Raw genomic sequence first — 21,326 nt, 5'->3', positions numbered from 1 at the left:
CAGAAGTTCAGTGCAGATTTTTAAAGGAATAAAGTGGCATGCATAGCCTGAAGATTTGAGCACTGACCAGTATAAAGATATGAACTAGTGTGGGGAAAATATGAATTGGAAGTAATTTGAACCTGGGTATAAAATGTTCATAAAGATGTGACCATGCTTCTAAAATAATGTGTAATGTTGATTTGCATCAATATTAATGTGATGATATCTCAATTTAGTAGAGACAAGAGAAACATAATGTGTGAATATAAATCCTGAATGTGTCTTTACAAAGAAGACGTTAGAATCTCTCACAGGTCCAAATACTATATTCTTATATGTTCCCAGGGTTATTTTGGAAGATAGAAAAGGAATCGTTTGAACTAACAATCAGTGCTTAACTTCCTAGAGCAAACTGCTCCAAGGAAAAGTAACTTCGGTTGAATTAAAAGAATTAGTACATGGGGTTCCTGAATAGACCAAACACTCTTGGTTTCTAGACCTACTGAGATTACTGGAGTTTTCAGTTCCGTAGGGAAAAAAGTAACGTAGCCAGAAGCTGCCGGCCCCTCCCTACACTTGTCTTTAAAGAATGCATTACTGAATGTCCTACATAAAGAGGCTTAGCCTCTTACACCAGCTGAAATTCTTCCTTCAGCTTTTCATGCGCTGCTTCCAAAGATTATCTCAGGATGGGAGGGAAAGTCCCATCTGAGCACTGTCCTTTCTTGAAGGGAGTATCTGGGAGGATTCAGCAAAGGAAATGGCAACTGGGAACTCCAGCACAACCTCTGCTGCATTTTGTATGTTTCAAATGCTGTTGGTGTAGTATGTTTCAAATCCTCTACGTTATAAACTTCTTCTGTTTCTTTGGCACGGGCCTTGGGAGCTGTGTGACTGACTTAGTTCTTGCTGAAAGGCAGAGACAAAGTTTCTGGCTGCTTCCCAACTGTTCCTGACTGCTGAACTTCAGAGCCTTGCAGCAAGATGCCTGCTGCCGAATGCTGGGAATGCTCTGATGCTGGGACTTAGTCAAAAACTCGGGTTTAACCTTCTGTTTGTTTGCAGTACTCACATTTATAAATCTTCCTATCTGTGTTTTTGGCTAGTTCCTAACATGCATACCCTCAGCCAGAACAGCTAGCTTTGTGTGCTAGCTTTGTGTCCCTCAAGCTAAAATTCCAGAGCAGCTGCAGTATTTGGGCTATGAAGACAGTGAAACAGGCTGGGATGGGAGCAAGGGGAGCTGCAAAGACCTCTGCAGTTGGCTAGAGAGAAGCTTTAATTGGCTTCATTTCATTTTTATTTTTTTTCCTTGATGACCCATTTTGAGGCACTCTACATGCAGACTGGCATGTGCCAGGACCCAGAAAGATCTCAGTCTGTGCTGTGAGGCTGAGTCCAGATTTCAAAGGGCTAGGATTGCTGGGATGGGTTCACCCTGTTTCTGTAGAGTTGCAGTGCAGGTGCGAGCTGTCCCTGGGAAGTGTGGCCCTCCTTTGGCTCCTAAGTGGAAGATCTTAAGAAAGATGAACTTCAGTGAGAATGGTTGGAAGCAGACTTCTAATGGTGCCTTGAGACTGCACTTGCAAGTTTACATGCCTTAAAAATGATATCCTTGCAGCTGACATATGCAGCAGGCTCCAGAGCTGCCTTCCCCTCTCCTTCAAAGGAGCAGTGTGGGTTGGCTTTGCACACATTAAATAGCAGTGTTTCATGCATGAGGTCTGGGAAAACAAGAATAATAGAAACGTACAATGGCTTAGATTGGAAGGGATCTACAAGCTGTGTTTCTGCTTCCTCTGAGCCCCCTTGTTATCTGGAGATAAGCCTGATGTCCTGGTGTGAAGGGGCAGGAACTGCAAAACCCCAGTGGCAGCAGGGACTCTGCTGCAGTTTGCTTTTTGCCCCACTGTGGCAGATGTGGGGTGTCCGAGCCAGATGGAGGTTTCTATGGGACATGTGGCTTCCTGCTGCCCAGCCTCACTCTTCTGTCTAATATATTAGAGACATAAGATGTAGTTCTGAAGTGATGTTGAGCCTCAGCCAAATGACTGTAAGCTCGCTCACTTGAAAATGGAGCTTGTACTGATGGCTGGTCAGTTTGGGATCAGACAATAATAAATGGGAATTTAGCAGCACAAAGTGGAAGGAGGCACTTTTTAACATCTGGTGAAAAGTCATAGTAAAAACTAAATAAAACAGGGAGAGCTTTGGCCACCCTGCTTGGGTTCAGACACCCCTGCAGCCCTGGGGTATGGGCTTTTACTATAGACGGAAACCTGACTGAAACCTAGTTCAGATGATGAAAGGAGAGTAGCTTCCAGGGTGCTTACATTCATGTTTCTGGTTAGGCTCATCTTGTCAGCCAATAAGCACACCTGGATCTGTGGGATGCCTGCCTTTCAACCTGGAAAACTCTGCAGCCACACTGGGGACAGGGGGTTCTGTACTGCTCTTGTAATGTGTGCTTTGCTCCAAGCGTAATGTGCTTTACCAGGCTTCATCGCCTAGGGAAGGCTTTCTGTCGAGTTTCAGTTTGTGGTGTAAGATATGGCTGCTTTGGGGTTATATTTCTCTGCAAAGGAAAGGAGTATTTCTCTAAATGCTATATTTGTATAGTGAGGAAAAATACCGTGGATTTTTTTCCCCTTTCTTTGAAAACATTGCTGTATTGTGGAGGTAGCTTGAGTGGCCTCATCTGTCTTTCTGCTTGTGGCTCTTGTTTATTACGTTGATAAAAGATAGAACTGGTAAATCCTTGTGAGAGAGTGACTGCATCCTGCTAGCCTTTCATTCATCCTCAAAGTGTAGCTAAACTTTCCATGGATATTTAAAACAACAGCGTTTAATCTCTAACACAGTTAAAAGGCTTATGTGTTTTTACTCCGGAAGCGAGACACATTGGCGGCAGCTCTTATTTATTTTATTTGTTTGCCACAGCTTGAAAACTGAGTAGTCGAAAGAAAAGTTCCCATTTTAATATTCCAGTGGAATGAATTGCTTCAGTGAAAGTAAAGGATGTTGTTCAGCTACTGAGGCGTAACGCTGCCTTTCCCATTTTAGTCTGTCCTTTGGCTATGGTGATCTCATCTGCATAATACTGCTGGTTTTTCTTAATATTGACAAGGGATGTCAGTCCCTGAGCACTGGTTGGTCGGTGAATAAAAGTCCTTAACCAATCAACTGGTTCAGGTTTGCATAATGGTGTGATCATTTGTGAAAAGCTATACCTATTGGAATTGCAAACCGTGCTGCTTTGATTTGCTTCCACAATGCCTCTGCTTTAATTGCCTCCATTGCTCACATTTTCAAAGTGTTTAGTAACAATGAAGACTCTTCCTAATCTGCTGTATCTTTCCTTTTATTTTCCCTCCTGTGGCCTGTGCAGGGAAAACAAAGTAACAAGCAATAAATCTAAAAATAGTTGACACACAGAAAAGGAGAAAGATGAAGAGGAAAAAAATCAGAAGATAAAAAAATTAAAAAAAAAAAAAAAAAAAAAAGGAAAAAGAAAACATTTAGGTTTGGGGTTGTTTTGTTTTGTTTTCTTATATTTTATTTTCCCCTTCCAAAGCTAAAAGTATAAGCTGAAGCTCTTTTCTTGCCTTCCTTTCCCCAGGACCGTTTGCATGATTACCCTTGCATTGTCAGTACTGTACCTGTTCTGATCTCTCTCTAATATCTTCCTGTGATTGGAAAGGAACTTGCTTTTTGACATGTATGCTTGTAAACTGCAGTGAAAAAGAAAGGGGAGTGGCTGCACAGGAAGAGGTCTGGAAAAGGAAGTCATGTTTTTCTAGATTTTTTTGTGACTTCAGCTCAATTTGCATTAAGTTCACTGTCTGCATGCGTGTTTTTTTTTCCTCTCCTCTGCACCTTACCATAAGACATGGTAATAATGAGTATGGTTTTATGAAAAGTACCTTGAAAATGTGCCTACTTTGTTCTTTTATTTCTGCTTTGTAAAACAGTAGAGGATTCGACCTGCATGGTAATGGGTAGTTTTATGGGTAATGGATCTGGAGATGCAAAGGTAGTAGGCAATGGACATTAAGCAATGTGTCCAAAGACGAGAATTTACAACTCTTAGATCAGGATTCAAATTATGCAGTAAAAAAGTACTACAGGCATCCTGGTTTTGGGCCCTTTGGCATATCCATTTGCAGCTTTTCTTCTCATCGAAGAGGTCCAAAATATCCTTTGCACCTTGCACAGGTGAAGTTGAATGCTTTCTTTGGCTTCTGATTCTAATATAACGTTAACCTGACTGTGTTTAGTCATCCATGAAATGATGGCTGTGTGAATCATAGCTTGAAACTCAGATTTCTGCTTCTCTTTGCAAAGCCTTGAGTGTGTAAGGCAGGGAGAGGGCAGACATCTTGGTTCTGTGCTGTCTTCATACATCTTCCAGAAACGCGACCTGCAATTCGTGTTTGACAAGATACGTCGGCACTGCTTTTCATGGGGTGTAATTTGAAGCCAGTGTAGTTGACCTGGGGCAGATGGCTTTAGGACTATGTGTAATTTCCTCAGTGTAAGCTGTAGTGCTGCTGCAAGATTGTTTAACCCATTTCAGGACACCTCCTAGGGAAAAAAATATATATATATATATATAAAATGCTTTTGTCATATACATCTCATTATTGAAAAAGAAGAAATTCTTTCTGCCCACTGAAATTAAAGAGTCATAAATAATAAAAATAAGTATAATAAAAAAGAATATCTCAGAAGACTTTTAGTAACGTATTGCCTGGCTTGCTGCACAGCATATTGTATCTTATGTTTTTTTTTATTAAGCATTAACTTAAATTAAGTTGTCATGCCTCTGATCCAGATGAGGCCTGCTGAGTATTACCTACCACATCTGATGGGGACAAAAAGAAGGAAAAGATAATATGGAAAACATTCTGTGTTTTCAACCAACCTTGCTGATGATGGACAGGTTGGATGGGAAGTCTGCAGGCTGGAAAGCACATCTGCTGAAAACATGTGTTGGTTTTTATTTATTTATGTTTACAGTGAGCACATTTATGAAAATGATGTTTTCTTCACAATCCGTTTGTTAAGTTAGGACACAAACCCAAGAACATTTGTGCATGAGAATAATTTTCTACAAATGATTAGTGTCACTGGGTTCAGTAAGAGCAGTCACGCACAAAGTTAAGCACATGCATGAGAGTTTGCAGAAATTTGGCAAAAATTGTTGTCATTGTAAACAGATTGCCCAGCTTCGCTTCTAGTAAGGCTGTAATTTTTTTGGCTTGGTCTTCTTATGAGTAGCAGTCATTGCAGGAGCAATTCCATTCTGCTGAGTCTAACTGAGGCTGTTTCTCTCATTTTGTCACAGCAACAAGAGCAAGATCCCACAAATCTATACATCTCAAATTTACCTGTTTCCATGGATGAGCAGGAACTGGAGAACATGCTGAAACCTTTTGGACATGTCATTTCCACCAGAATATTAAGAGACGCAAATGGAGTCAGCAGAGGAGTTGGCTTTGCCAGGTGAAATCCTTACTCGATTTATGTATATTTTTTGGCTTTATTCCTTTGCAAATGCTGTCTACTCCATAACTCTAAAGCCTCGTAGCTATGGAAAATGCAAAGCAGCACCTTTATCAGATTGTGCATCTGTTCTTTCCACTGAGCTGAGGAATACCACTGCAGAAGGATGTCCATTTCATTTCTCCAAAAATTAGTTCCTTGTATGTATGTATGTATATGGAAATAAAAATCACTAGGAATAAAGAGCTATCCATGCAATATTAAGCTTGGATAATAATAAATGTTCTACAGCCAAAAGAACCCATGTGATGAGAAAACTGTTTAAAGATTTAGTATCAACTTTGTAACAAGAAAAAGTAAATTTAGCAGTTGGAAGAGCAAGAGGAAGGCACTGTAACTGAAAAAAAATCCACAGGGTCCTTAACAACTAAAAAAATCTCAAGCCCACGAGAAGAGATTAAGAAGAAATATTTGCATCTAACATGCCCTGTCAGAATAGTTTGGACAGAATGGGCAACGTGTTACTTCCATGTGGGTCATTGTCAGGATAGAAAGGCAAGTTTCAATGTTTACTCTCAGTGAATATTTACACAGATTCTCCACAGCTTGAAACATTCTTAAATCAAACAGTTTTCTTTTGAAAAGCTAATGAATGGAAAGCTGTATATAGAAAGATACTGAAAAAGCAAATAAGAAGATAAATAAAACTGTGCTGTCAATCACTCTTCTGCTTTGAGAGAAAAATAAAAAATAATAATTAAAGTAAAAATCCCAAATCATTTTTTGTACAGAATATTCATAACACTGTTCTTTGTAGAGGGGGCAAAGTGAGTTAGTCATCTTTTGAATTTATTTGAAATATGCCATATCTTGGCATATCATGGCACTTATGTTAGTGTCATAACACCACTCAGTGAAATGGGGTACTGTATGATAAAAAGGTAGCGTGCTGGATAAGTGACACTGTAGTGTTACCTTTGTCCTTGATGTGAAAGATTATCACGTGCAAAGAATGTTAAGATAACACTGTTTGAATTCACATGGAAAAAGGCAAAACATTTATACTGAGAGAGGGCACGCTGTTCTTTATGCATTCTTGCAGATAATAACGCGAATCTTTCTAGCTCACTAACTATAAATTAGTGTAACTCATGGATAAACTTGCATTTTAAAAATTGAATTTGTTTGTGAAAATGTATTTAATAATGTAACATATTTCAAAAAACCTTTCATGTGCTAAGTTGAAGGTTTTGTAATTCATCACGCAAATGACAGAGTAGTAAAAACTTTGCTCCGAAGTTGAAGTATAGCAGAGATTTTCCTGACCCTGAGTGAGGACAGAGTTAATACAAAAATGTATAATTACAGTTGAATGCTGACTCTTGTCTTGGCAGAATTACCAGTACAAGCTGTAATTACACGACCACCTGATCTTCTTTTGGTAATAGTGTGTTCTTTGGTATCATTTTACTGCATGTCACTCAAAAGAGATGAATTTGTTTAGTTTAGCTTGTAATCATGAGGGTTTCATTCTAGTGTACCTACAGTGTAAGTACACAAAGTGTAGGTATGAATAGGGTATATCTAGGGAATGGCAGCTGTATTACAGCCCAAGTAAGATTTTAGAAGTTCTGATCAGCAGCCCATCTGGTGATCTTGGCTGTTACATCTTCTGGCTGGTGCCCTCTTGCCACAGTGGAGCCGCCTGCTTGTGAAAGTGCCTCATACTGCTTTCCATGCTCCTTCCCACAGCTCTTACATGAGCCACAGGAGCTCAGAAGAAGTCAACTTTCTGTACACTAGAACCCAGCAATTTTTAAGTTAGGTGGTTCAAAAATTATTAATTAACTGCTGTGAGGGTTAAAAATCCCTTTTTGACTTTGCCCAATTAGGTGAATAGTGAATGTCAAAGTAAGTATTTTCAAACGTATAAACTTTTTCAAGAGGTAAAGACTTCCTGTAGACAGCTATTGTCGGATATTTCTCTAAGTGGGTATGATTAGCAATTTCATAGTACTGCAGGCGGCTACTTAATCATTTATAATCCAAGTGGCTTCAAATGTTCTTGGATCAAACTCTTAGATCTGCATTCTGAGTAATGTCTGGCCACATTAAAGTTCAGCCTCTTTCAAAATACACACATAGAAAACTAGCTCACTTTTTTTAAGCTGTTAAAATATTTTTTCTTTTCCATTCCTCAAAAGCACCAGAACGGATTTTCTTGAAACTTTCTAGAATATTTCACTGTGGCTTGAACACATCTGTGCCCAGGCACAGCACGGGGGAGATTTTGGGAGGAGAGTTGTTAGCAAGGGGCCAGTGAAGGGTAACTCTGAATTGCAGCTGTGGCTCCACAGAAGTCCATCCTGTTGAAAGGGAATTAATGTAACCTCTGGACACCTACCTGTACCTTGCTGCTCTCCTTGGCTTTGCACTTCAGGGCTGGTGCTGTCTGGCTCCAGGCTCACTGTGGGAGCTGCCATTTGGCAGGTTCTCTCTTGCTGCTGTCAGCGGGGCTGTGGCTGAACACAGCTGGTCACGTGGCAGGAAGAGAAATGTGGTGGAGCAGCGGGGAGAAATGCTTCCTATAAGCAGGGAATATGGAGAAAGAAGGTGCAGATGAGAAGCTTTGTGCTCAATCTCTTGTACAAAGAGGGAGTGATGCATAGTTGCCCTTACACAGGATTTCACCATAGACTTAAAATGGTAGGTGTTTCTCTCAAATCCCTGTTGCCATGAGCCGTTTAGTGGCTTCACCACTTGATCTTTCTTTTTGAAAGCATAAGGGGATTCCCCAGAGCTTAAAGTGAACGCAAAGTCCTTAATCCTCAAAAGAAGCAAACAAACACACACACACAAAAAAAGCAAAAACCAAAGCAACTGGATTTGAAGGCTTTTTTTTTCTGAGATATCATTCTAAAGCTGCTGTGTCATCTTTTATGATTTGAGCTTTGTGAACTAGGCATTAACAATGTTGTTGGTGAGAGTAAAAAGCAGGTCAGAGGTAGGGAGTAAGAGAGGTCTTGGAGTTAGGCTGGAGGTACTCGATAGCGGAAGGTGCCCAGAGCACTGAGGGAAATATTCAACTCCATCCTGAAGATGTCATGTTACATACAGGTAACTCCATGTGCTGAAAGAGTTGGCTTTCCACAGACCTGTAAAGGGTGAATACCATGTTTCAATGTCAAAAGAAATACAGAAGTAACACAATCAAAGTGAAGCCAAAGTAGTGGGAATGTTTTGCTAAGTGAAAGAGGAAGTGTTTGGAGGAAGACTTGTAGGGATCACTGATGGTGCTGCTTTGGAGGTATAGATGCATCAGCAGCAACGGGGGATAGAGAACATCCAGGTAGTTTAAGGATACATCTGTGAAGAAGGGAAATGCTTTGTTCTTCCTTATTTAAGGGTTTAATTGAAGATGATTGAAAAGGTGTTCTAAAAGGTGCTATAAATTTAACTTGAACAAATCCATCATCTGGGACAGTAGTGCAGGCTTAGATATGATGAGGATCATTCCTACTTTCAGTCAGAAGAGTGATCTGTCAAATCCTACATCTTCCCCAGAAAATTGCTTTATAATTGGATATCTCAGATGAAACTGGAAATCCCAAACATGCCCCAAAGACTGTGTGTGATATCTATACAATATTCCAATGCCTGCAGTGATAAATTTTCATCAAAAAACCTTCCCCTTCCTGCAGAATTCTGAAGTCCTCTATGGGATGAGCATATGTCTTCAAAATCCTTACATTTCCATCTGGTTTGCCACCTAGATGAAATTTTTGTAGACTCAGTACATCCCTGAGAATATTGCTAGGCATGGGTCTGTGCTTCCGTGGAGATGCAAATTCCAGAGAGGCACAGACAGGGCAGGGTCCTAGGACAAATGTCAATGGGAACTGATAACATGAAAAATAAGCATGAATCCCTTAACGGTGAAGAAAAAGGGAAAATTGGAAGTCATTAGGTGATTTAGCTGAGCAATTTTCATGACCGAATCCCTAGGTACTTTGAGTTTAATTGAAAAACTCCTAGGGATGTGAAGAAGGGGGCACTATGATATACCCTTATATACTTATGCCACTGAATTAGTGAAATAAAGATTGGGTTTCAGAGCTCCACAGTAAAGTAGCATTGAAGTATTATTTGTATCCTCCCTACAGTGATGGCAGTATTTAGAAAACCATACATACATGTACCATACTCAACTGAACAGCAGAGAAAGCATTTTATAGGTCATTTTAAATGATAAATTGCAAAGAATTAGACTAAGAAGAATTAGATTAAACTACTAACCTTTTTTTTTTTTTTTTTTTTGCTTGTTTACTGTCTTGTAACTTAAAATGACCTTGCAAGATTGAGCCCCTAAGTGACATTTTACAACAAAGTCATAAGCCTCTGAAAACAGAAGTTTATGATGGAAATGCTTGCAGTCAGACTGTCAAGTATTGCTCTGCTAGCAGGCACCAGTATAATACTTAACCTGAGACTGTGAAGTCTGTAACATAAATCAGACAGGGACTAGGTAGAAATGTCTGTGTGTTCATACTATTCTTTTTCCAGTAACAGGAGAAAAAATGTCCAACATATACTGTCATAAAAACATGTTATGATGCTCTTCCCAGTGAAAGACCCAGGAGATTCTCAATTAGCTTTCTCTATTATCTCAGGTCAAAAAGGTAACATTGAGGAGATGTCCCTGTGTGAAAAAGCAGAGGGATCTATAGTAGGGCATTATCCTTTGGAGCTTGGGCTCTATTCTTGTCTTTTCCCTGCCTTGTTCTCTTGGTGGAGCTTCCAAAGAAATGCTTTTCTCTGCCAGCAAATGTTTTTTTTTTTATTAAACTTATCTCCTACTTATCTGCATTTTACATGTATTAAATTTAGTCTTTGGAAACAGTATTTAACTCAGCAACTGAAATTTTGAGCTCCACAGGATCATTATTCTATTTATAGAAGTTTCATGTGAATTTCAGTAGAAATGGATCTGTTCCAGTTTCCACTCAAGCAAAATGAAAGAGCCAAGCCTTTAATTTTTATATTCTTTCCCTCAAAAGAAGCTGTGCATCTTCCAGGGTTTTTCAGGGTAATAGAGGTATCATTTAGTTGCATTAGCTTTCTTCTGAAACGAACAGGTTTCTCTGTGGAGTGGAAGCTCTGTGACTCCATGCAGGGAGATCAGAAGGGTCCCCTGCGCGTAATGGGCCATGCTGCATGGATAGACCATATGCCCCCATTCTTACCTGTCGTCATTGGAATTGTTTTTGCATAACTTGTATATCCAACTGTGATCGTAGACAACATTCTGCTATTCATGCAGACAGGAATGAACATGAAAAATGTACGGGCAAGACACACTGGGAGAAGACAGTATTTATGAGAAATGAGAGAAGTTGACAAAACTAATATTTCTTCCTGTAAATGAGAAAGGGAACAGTATTTCCCAAATAAAAGTTTCTCAACTCAGAAGTGCAAACATCTTGAAGCAATTGTGCTGAAAAGTTGGAGATGTAATGTACCTGGATAGAGAGGAAAAGAAATTCACAGGTAGCAGACATATCAGAGTTTTACAATGCCTGGATTTAAGTTTGCAAAATAAATAAGTTATTGATTAAGAGTAGGGTATAAGGAGGACTGGTTGTTAAGAAATTTCATAATACATAATGTGTGTCCATGCATTATCTTTCTTGCAGTGAAAAGTTTCTGCGTGATGTATCTTTTAAATTTATCTGACTCTTGTCACAGTTTTCTCAACCAGATTAAGGAACTACTTTATATCTAGTACATTCTCCCCACTAAGTTTCTTATGCACCCTTATCAGGCTGCCTCTCTCACTGATAGGCTAAAGAAACTGAGATCTCTGTTGTGTATTCAAACAATGGCCTCAGTTTTTCAGACAATCTGCTGCAAAATATTGCTATTACCTACTTACTTTCATCTTTGAAAAATGCTTTAAAGAGTAAAGAAACACTGTTTCTGGTTTCCTTTGTACACGAGAGGAACAGTATTCTTTGTTGGTCATAATATAAATGTGATAATAATAATTGAATATTTTAATATTTAAATGTGATATTAAAAAAACACAGGTGATTCTCATTTACATTAGTTTTATTAAGCAAAGTGACTATAGGGCATGCATAAACCAAACCCACATTTTACTGCTAACTGGTAGTTACTGAATATTTCACATGCAATAATTATGTAATCATCATGATATTCCTTGTATATAAATTTTATTAAATTGCCTTTTGGCATGGCATCAATTTTTATAATAAAATAAACACTTGTAAGACCTTATTTTTTTCCCAAATTTTCTTTTTTTTTTTTTTCATGATGGAGGTTACCCATCGCATGTAACAGTACATAATGACTACTTTGGAACAACTGGATTATGTAAAGAGAATGATATAAGTTTTTTAAATTATCTGAAATGAGTATTTGATAGCAAGAGAAGAATCCCAAATGATTTTGTCATGATATTTGCTTAATATTAACCCGTCATTTTTTTGTTTTTGTTTTTCTAGTCATATTGTATCATCATAAATTTGTAAACCATGACTAGAAAAATCATAAGAACCATCCTCCCTTTCTTATTTTTTAAATGAACTTCATTTCCACTTGGATGAAATACAGTCAGACTAATTACTTATATTGTATTTGAGAATCTCTGCTTCCAGAATCAGCTTCCAGAGCCAGGAAATACACAGAAGCAACTGAAAATCAATTCTCACATTTATCTTCGTTTTATTGGTTTATTTTGGTAATTATCTGTGTGTTAGAAATATCAGAATAATCTGGCCTATGGCTTTGATAATTTTTACCACAATGCATTTCTAGACCCAAAGTAATACTTAGATATATTATAGTTATCTCCAAGCTGCATCTTGGAGCATAAGTTGTTTTCTAAGATTCCCTCAATACCAAAAACATGCTGATGAAGAGTTTGAAAATATTAGTTTGTGAGTTATGTCATCAGAAGCAGATTTTTACCCTCATGTAAAGCTTAAGGTGATGTCCTTAGATTTCCAGCAGAAATTGAGTAGCCATTATCTTTCAACATAATTTTTTGTCAGTTTTCCAGCATGTTATAATTTGCCTATTTTTGTTCCATCAATTGTGGAAAAACAAAAACAAAACAAAACAAAAAAACACCTGAAAAATGGATTCAGAAGTGCTGTACCCCCAAGTCTACCCATGTTCTGATGACATTCTTCTATAAGAAACTTGTCCCCTGGGGTTCAGCTTTTAAAATGTAGCATTCCTGTTAGTGGTAGTGTTATTAGATAGCACTCTGTACCATTGCATATTTTGAAACTTTTCTCTCTCCAGCAAGATTAATAAACTCATGAGAAAAATATGTATTTTGTCCATCTCCCTCGAGTTTCTAGACATTCTACAGCATAGTGACAGAGCTTTTTGAAGAAATAGTAGGCAGAATTTATTAGTGTGAACCCAACAGAAGTATATTTTTATTGGGCCTCTTCCCAGGCATGGCTAGTCTTTGTGGCTAATGCAAATAAAAAGAGAACGGAATCTTGGAATCAGTGTGTACACAGATATGTTTGACCTATGAATAGGCATCTGCCATAGACGCTGACACCTAAGTAATTGGTGTTGATCAGTTTTAATTACATTAAAACCAGGGTGACAACAACTATCAGACGATTACCTAAGAAACAGGAGTTCTGGACAAGTAAAAATTACAGTTCATCCCCAGTTGGCCCTACAGGGGACAGGCAAAGACCTGGTCACTCTGTGGCTGCAGGCCTGCCAACGTGCAGCTGGAAAGAAGGCCTGCCCCACACAAGGGCTGCTGCAGAGAGCACTCGGGGATTCACTGGGATGGTAGAGACGAGGGACAGCTGCCATTGTTCCTCAGCAGCACATCTGAAGGGAGCGTGTATCAGCGGCTTTGTCTATTACACTGCCTTTTCAAACTGAGTTGATAATGCTAGTGTCAGTTTCAAGTGAAGCATGTGCCTGATTACAGATAGCTAGCAATGGAAGTTGAGAGCTGCTAATTGTGAAACTTGAGAAGAAAATGTGCACATTCCTTCTAAGGCTGCTTTTCAAATGATGGCCTTTTTATCCCAGAACACTGTGGGTTTCACTTCTATTCTCTTCCCACACAAAATGCACGAAGTGCACTGAGTCTCTTTCACTTGGCAGCTTATATATTGCACTCTTTGCAGGGACTGCTTTGGCTTGTTAAAATGTGCCCCATGTATTAAAATGAAATTGTCACTGCTGTGTGGTGCAACATAACATGGTTTGACACTAAGCGCCTGCAGCTACAGAAAACAGGCTTTTATTGCATTTATTCTTCAAGAGACAAGATTCTCTAAAGGCTCAGTGCAGACATTCGCTTAGTTAAATCTGAATGAAGCCAAAGTGAACAATCTAAGCTGCTATGTGCTTGGACAAACAGCCCAGCCCACACACCATGCAATGAAAGCAGTGTTACTACATAGAAGTTACATTTTTTAATGATTTGATCTGAAAGAAAAGACTTGAATATTAATCAATTTTTGTCGCTGTTGTTGCTGTTTGTTTATGTGATATATTTTTCTTTTGGTTGTCCATTTGAACTCTAAGCAAAACTTTTACCCTAGGAGTCAAACTTCTGCTGTAAAGTGATGTGAGCGATGTAGAATGCATGTTACTCTTTCCCCAAAGCCATGTGATAGAAAGAATGGAAGATAAAATAGTTTTTAAAAGATCTGAGTAGTGAGAAGTAAGAAATATTTATATTGGCAGAGTTACCTTGTGGGGAGTACCTGAAGGTAAGAAGAAGCATGCTGAAGCAGTGTTGAACACATTTTTTAAAGGCCATTTTTCTAAGAGATACAAAGTGAGTGTATTGCTTTAGTTTTATGATTAGTTTTTCTGTCTTCAACTTTTCTGTACCAGTTGTGTCGCAGAGTCAGCAGACCGCTCTGGACTAGCATGCTGTCATGCAGTTCACAAGACCTGAACAACCTGTGAATTCCCTGATGAGGTATAGATATGGTTTAGGATTTGACTAGAGGCTTGGTATACTTGGGCAGTTTGTTCAATAATGTATGTACTAGTTCACTGTTAATGCTGTAATGCCTCAATTCTGAAAGCTGTTTTGAGGTCACACAGAATGAATAGTGAGTCATTTCACCTGCTGGTATTACATGCAAATCGTCTTTACCCAGAATTTGGCTTTATATAATACGTACATATTCACTGCATTTGGTTTTGCTCTACAGCTCATCCTTGCAGGTTATTTTTTAACATTGCCATCCTTAATAATTCTTGCTTAATCCTCTGGGCTCTTCTACAAATCTTGTTGTTTCTTTTTCCCAACCCATTTGAAGTTATACTGGGTGCATGAGGAATCTACATACAAGTCGTTTGCCTTTCCAGGCAGCACGTGAGAGCACAAAGAACGTCCTTGTTCAGAGAGATCCCTCAGAGCCAGGAGGGAGTTGCTCATTGACATTGAAGTAGCTCACACACAAGCCGGGAGCACAGCTGCAGGGTTTGAGGGTGACAGGTCCTCTTTACAAGCCATACTACACCGTAATGAGCTCAACCAGTTTTTGTACAGAAGTCAGCAAGAACAGCTTTGAAGATTTCTCTCAGCATCTGTGCTTGTCCTTCTTTTTACCTTCTTTTCCTTTTTGTTTTTGCTGACTGAGCATTTTTGTGAAAGTCTAGTAACTCTAACTGCCTCTAATCCCTAATCCCACCCTTTTCTCTTTTCCAGAATGGAATCTACAGAAAAATGTGAAGTAGTAATTCAGCATTTTAATGGCAAATATCTGAAAACCCCACCTGGTCTACCAGGTAAGTGTAGCCATCATTCTAGAATGTAAAATTTACATAAGAGTTTTGAATATAGAAGTGCTGGAATGTACATTGAGAGTGGCTCATGTCATTGTCCCTTCTAAGAGATTCTACAGATTTATGTGGATGAAACCAATCATTTTTGTCCCATAATATTTTATTCCCTGCCCAAGTTCTTATATTCAAGCATTTCTGTCTGACAGTTGTAGATTTAAGTGTGTATAAAAGTCATGTTGTCTTGGTCTGTTTCTCCCTCTTTAATGTGTATATTGTGTGTGATATTTTCCAATTAGAGCAAAGATCACTCAGGTAAATGCCACTGCTTTTCTAACAACCTAGGAGTATAACTAGATCAGCAACTGCATTAAAGGCTATAAAATGACCAGAATTTCAGGTCGTAGTAGCTTTCTATTATTTACAGTTACTAATATTAATAGTAGCAGCTTTTACTACTAACTGAGGATAGTTCAAATACAAAGTGATTTTATACCATCTGTACTTGCCGTAGTTTAATAAAACCTTGCGATTTTCTGATGATATTCATAGAATACATTCAGTGGTGTGCTCCAGCCATATCAAAAACTCAGTCACAGCTAGTGTATCTTGTTTTTGAAATCTTCAGCTGTCATCTTTATGGTCATCGACGGTAAAGTTTAGCGATCAGGTGCCTAATTCTTAGTGTTTGTTAAGACCTCCCCAAGGCCACAGATCTTCAAAGACTTCTCCTTCAAACTGTCTGAAGAGCTATTTAGAGTTTTTGGCATTAAGTGAGCAAGAAATCCTTGCAAGAATTACTTTTTTTTTTTTTTTTTTTTTTAAACTTTCATTATACTATTTCCTTTTTTGGTTACTTTCATTAAATTTCTCCTTATTCATTGCCTGATTCTTTATACAGAAGATGCACTAAATACTCTAATTAAAAGAGAGCCATCTGCACAGCTACTGCATACAGTAATTGTATGCCGCAATGTACATATAAACTGCAGTCAAATCACCTTCGTGAAAGAGTATAAAACTTCTAGTGCAAGCTGGAATACTTCATTTTTTGGCCTTCTTTTTCACAAGTAGTCACTGACAGATTTTCTTAATATCAACTAATGTGTGTTATCTGTGTAATGTACAGCAGAGACTCAGCTGTCTGAAGCAACGGGCAAAGCAATGTAGGGAGAGACCTCAAACCTTTGGCATGCTTTTCTGTGTGCATACATTAAGTCACAGTTGTAATTTGTTTAATATCATAGCAACACCCAATGGAAGGAATGTGAACAGCAAGGGTTTGGGAAGAGCGGTTTCATCATAAGAATCATGCATACTCCATGGTCACATTCCCAGTTGTCCCAGAGAGTACACATCACTTGAGTAAGAAATAGAATATTCTTACAATGCCTGACACAAGAAGAGCTATGTGATAACAAATGATAGCTAGTACCTGGAAATCATTATTTTATTTTATTTTTATTTTTATTTTAAATTAGTCAGGAATTGATACTCAACAAAAACAATGTGGAACATCAAAATAGGAGTCTTGATAAGATAGTGTAAATACTTATTCTTGTTCCAAGACATACAGTGAAGTTGAATGTTAATGGTTGTAACTTTTGCTGCTTTCTCAGTCAAGTACTCAAATCTACTCTTACTTTCTTGAAGAAGACTTCCAGATGGCAAAGTTGTCTGATATTATTTTCTCTTAATTGCAGTGCATGCATGTCACTTAGTTGCAAGGATTATCTGGGAACTGAGTATTTTAGAAGTTTTTGTTTAACTGAGTGCCATTCAGATGAAAATAAAGTATAATGCAGCATGGAGTAAAGTCAGTAGCTGAACTCAACTATCCGCTATATATTTGTAAGATCGCATTTTATCTCATTTTTGGAGGACAGATTCTTTGGCTGCAAACACAGATAATTAGAAATTATCGGAGTGTATTTGATACACATAAAAGACAATATCTGCACCTCAGTATTAGTGCAGGGCACGCTTTGAATCCATATTTAAAAGACTTCTTGTGTTCATTTGTCTTCCTCTTAAGAAGCCAGAGAACAAACACAATCATTTGAGCAGTTGGATCAATTTAAGTGATACTAGCCACTCATTTATCTTTGACAACTGCAAAAAAGCAAGTCAGTCTAGTTTCTTCTTCATGTAATTTCTGTTAGAGCTGCTACTCAGCTTATGTATATGTTATGTACTTGTACTTAAACTTCTTAGTAAAAACAGAAGCATCTTGTTTGTCAACCTCCGGGGAGTTGTTTATCTTCCTGCATGGAGAAGACAGGAGAAACAGTCTCCTAGTGTATTTGGAAAATCAGTCAGACTCTGAAAATTATCTTTCCAGCATCTCAGTAATTGACGTCGAAAGAAAATCATCTCTAGTTATTGCTGTGACCTCTTTATGGATTTCAGTTAAAACATGAGGAACCAGAGAACATTAGTGGAAGTATGCAACACTATCTGTTATTAACCTCTATTTCTCAAGACATGATCTTACTGCGAGAGAAAGCTAATCAATCCTTTTAGGGTTAAATGAAATTGATTCTGTATAGTCAGCTGGATTTCCTTTTGGCCCAGCAGGCAAGATTTTGTCCTCATTTCTCACCTAAGCTCTCATGTTTTAGTGCAAGCTTGCTGTCTAGTAACAGGTTGGATTAGGGTCATCTAGTAGGGTCATCTAGTCCAACCATCAGCCCATCACCATCATGCCACTAAGCGTGTCATTTCAGTGCCTTATATATCCTTGTCTTGAACACCTCCAGGGGTGGTGACTCAACCAACTCCCTGACCAGCCTGTTCATATTCTTCACCACTGAGAAGAAATTTTTCCTACTATCACCCAAACCTCTCCTGGCACAACTTAAGGCCATTCCTTCTCGTCTTATCACTGTTACTTGGGAGAAGAGGCTGATCACCACCGTGCTATAACCTCCTTTTAGGTTGTTGTAAGAGAGCACACGTCGTAAGGTCACACCTGAGCCTCCTCTTCTTCAGACTAAACAATCCCAGGTCTAAGTTGGCTTGGCTGTAGTCTATTTTGTATTACCCTGTTTTCTGTGGCAGTGAAATTATGGACCAGACAAACCACTTTGGCAGCTAGCTTCCATCCATACCATCTTCCCCAGTTGCATTCCCTAAGATGCAATGCTGGTGAGGAAATAGGATATATCTGTGTGTGTGCATATACTGTGTCTGGAGGATAAAATATGCATATGTTGTGGTGCAGTTGTGCCTGATTATCAAGTCATGATCAAAGGACTGGAGTGGGTTCCACGTCCTGCTCAGCAGTTTTGTCAGTAAGGCCCCACAGCTCTGGCTTTCACAGTGGCCTCTGTTATGCTGGCCTGAAGTATACCACAGACATTCTTTTTTTTCAGGTTCTTTCCCACTTATTGTTTCCATGGTAAATGAGATGTAAATTTAGTTCATTTTCAGGTTGTTTTATTTTGGTTTGGTTTGGTTTTTTTCAACTGTTGTGTGCCTCGGCATTTGAGCACAAGCAGAAGTGGCAGATCTAAGCTGGTCTAGGCCAACAGTACATCAGAAAAGAGTAAAGCAGCCTCACTTCTGCACACACAGGCCACTCTGAATGCTCTTTATTCTGTGTGTGCCCACGGCAAAAGTATATCATTCTTCACTTTCTAACTTCAACTACTGTCTGTCTGTTGTCTGAAAAAAAGCCATAGAGCTGAGCAGTTGCAGCTCCAGACTGCTCTACTTCAAGCCAGTGACAGTGGAAGGGTTATTTTCTGACACTCAAAATGTTTTGCTGATCAGATGTGTAATGGCTAAGTAAATCGAGCACTGTTACATCTATATTAGTGAGTTATTTTTGCTAAGGGTGCTTCTCTGTCCAACTACTTGGCTTCACTCCATTCCAAAGGGAATTGCTCCACTGTCCTGCTTGCTCAACTAATAGGCATTTCATGATGTTCAGTCTTAGAAATATAGTTCAAGATAATTGGTTGTCCCATAAATAATTAGTTAGTATCTTTGCATTTCTTGCAGACTGAAAAAGAGCAATTGTCTCAAGAAATCTGCAAAACATTAATGCTCAGCAGATTCCATGTGAAGTTCATAAATATTCGGAGTAGCTCTTGGTTGATTGTTTAGTGTTTTGTTTTCGTTTTCCATTTATTAGCACTGCTTTTTTGAGATAAATTGACCAGGGCCTAATAGGTTCTAATTGGAAGTGGCCTTCCAATGCCACTTCTCTTTTTACTGGTATACAGGAGACTTAAAAATGAAATCCTACTAATGTATCACATTTTTCAACTACAGAATTCAAGTAAACATGCCTAATTTTGTCAGTAACAACTTGATCTCTTTTTCAATGTGTGAAATTTGAGTGCAGTTTTTGCAGTTTTTGAAGTGTTCAGCTCCCAGTATACCTGGATGTCTTAAAAATATATATATTTTTTCTCCCCTGTATACATGCAGAAGCTTAACAATATTGTTCTTAGTTTCCTCTCTGGAATTTCACAGAAATTTGCCTCAGTTGTGTTAATTATTCATTATGCTTCTTCACAGCATTTTCTAGTAATTGTAGTACTTCCTAATTTTATTTGCTTTCTAAATACATTTGGTTGTCAGAGTGCTTTGGTCCAATTCCTATTTCAGCAAAAACTTCTAGACAGTGAGACACATGGACACAATACATGCTCAAGTATCTTCCTTTTTCTTCTGTCTAGTCTACCTGATCAATCTGAGATCAGTCTGATCTAGTTACTTGATCTAGTGGTTGGCAACCCAGCCAGTGGCAGAGGGTTTGCAACAACTTTATGATCCTTGGGGTCCAAGCCATTCCATGATCATGTGATTCTATGATTCTTAGTAGCTCTATGTGGACTTTAGCACTAATTTTAGTGCCAGGTTACAAATGCCTGATAACCAGAAAGCAGAAGTAAACACTATTTTTGTATAGGTTAAGAACCCCACAAGAACAAGTGACTGGCATTTTGGGAGTGACCTTTACTTAAACAGGAACTCTTAAGCAGGGAAAAATGATCTGCAGTGATTCAGATATATTTGTAAATACCTCAGGCAGGAAGATTGTTCTTGAAATAATGACTAAAAAAAATAATAACTAGTCATATGTTCTCTTGAAGAGGGCCAGAGCACTGCATTTCTGTGGACTCATTTCACCAGAATGAACAGGTATTTTCTACATCTCTGATTAGTTTCAGTATTCTCCATAGTCATCTCTTGGATTCTCTTAAACACAAAGAGTAAATTCACATATTTAATCTTTGCTTCAGAGAGTTAGACTTAGAATATGAAATTACATATTTAAGAGCTACGTTTTTACTAGGAGATCATGACTAAGAAATGAGAAAAAAAAGTACTTCAGTTGAGGATTAGCTGTGCAATGGATGGAAGCATTTTTATATTTTTTTTCTTTCTTTCTGATTGGATGAACAAATGGTATCTTATATGTCATTAGTGATAATGTCAGTTGTTTTTCTGAATGAATGAATTAACCTCATATGTGTTGTTTGAGAACTTCTTAGCTCCTTTCTTTTAGTTTGCTTCTTTATCTTTTTGTTTAATTGTGTCTCTTGATCTGTATACATAAAACACTTAAAAACTATTCCAAAACTGTGTTCTTGGGGAGTTTACTTCACTTATTGAGGTAAGTAATAAATTACTATAAATATCCATGTCTTTCTATCTCTCTTTGTATATACATGGATATATATATGTGATGTTTTAGACAAGACAAAACAGGAGTCAAAGGGAGAAACTAACTAGGTACTGGTTTGCAGTTAGCTTAAAACATTTGTTGAGTACTATTGAGAACTTAAACCATGCTTTGCTAAGTTTCATACTGGTAATACTCAGTAGAGCTGGTTTAAAAAGATTATCTTATACATATTGTTATCCTCAGGAAAGATCTGTGTTCAGAAAAATGAAATATCCCTCATTTGTATCTTCACTTCTTTTAACATTTATGATTTTAATGTTATCTGAATCTTTTACATTCTCTACCTTCTGTAAATTCAGTAATGTAAATATTTTCATTATTATCTGAT

The 21,326-nt window shown here is 38.2% G+C and overlaps 1 protein-coding gene across 12 annotated transcripts in view; it reads left to right on the top strand.

The window, feature by feature from the left end:
• The window catches only part of RBMS3 (RNA binding motif single stranded interacting protein 3), a 697,193-nt gene that overhangs the window by 539,943 nt on the left and 135,924 nt on the right, over positions 1 to 21,326 (top strand). For all 12 annotated transcript variants that reach the window (XM_090142518.1, XM_090142517.1, XM_090142519.1 and 9 more), the window contains 2 exons: positions 5,330 to 5,487; positions 15,224 to 15,303. In XM_090142518.1, coding sequence (XP_089998644.1) covers positions 5,330 to 5,487; positions 15,224 to 15,303 — 238 coding nt within the window. The remainder of the gene's footprint in view (positions 1 to 5,329; positions 5,488 to 15,223; positions 15,304 to 21,326) is intronic.

Source organism: Phasianus colchicus, chromosome 6, assembly GCF_987193195.1.
Source record: "Phasianus colchicus chromosome 6, bPhaCol1.hap1.1, whole genome shotgun sequence".
NCBI lineage: Eukaryota > Metazoa > Chordata > Aves > Galliformes > Phasianidae > Phasianus > Phasianus colchicus.
The sequence above is the reverse complement of the archived record's forward strand: the minus strand, read 5'-3'. Positions and strand labels throughout refer to the sequence as shown.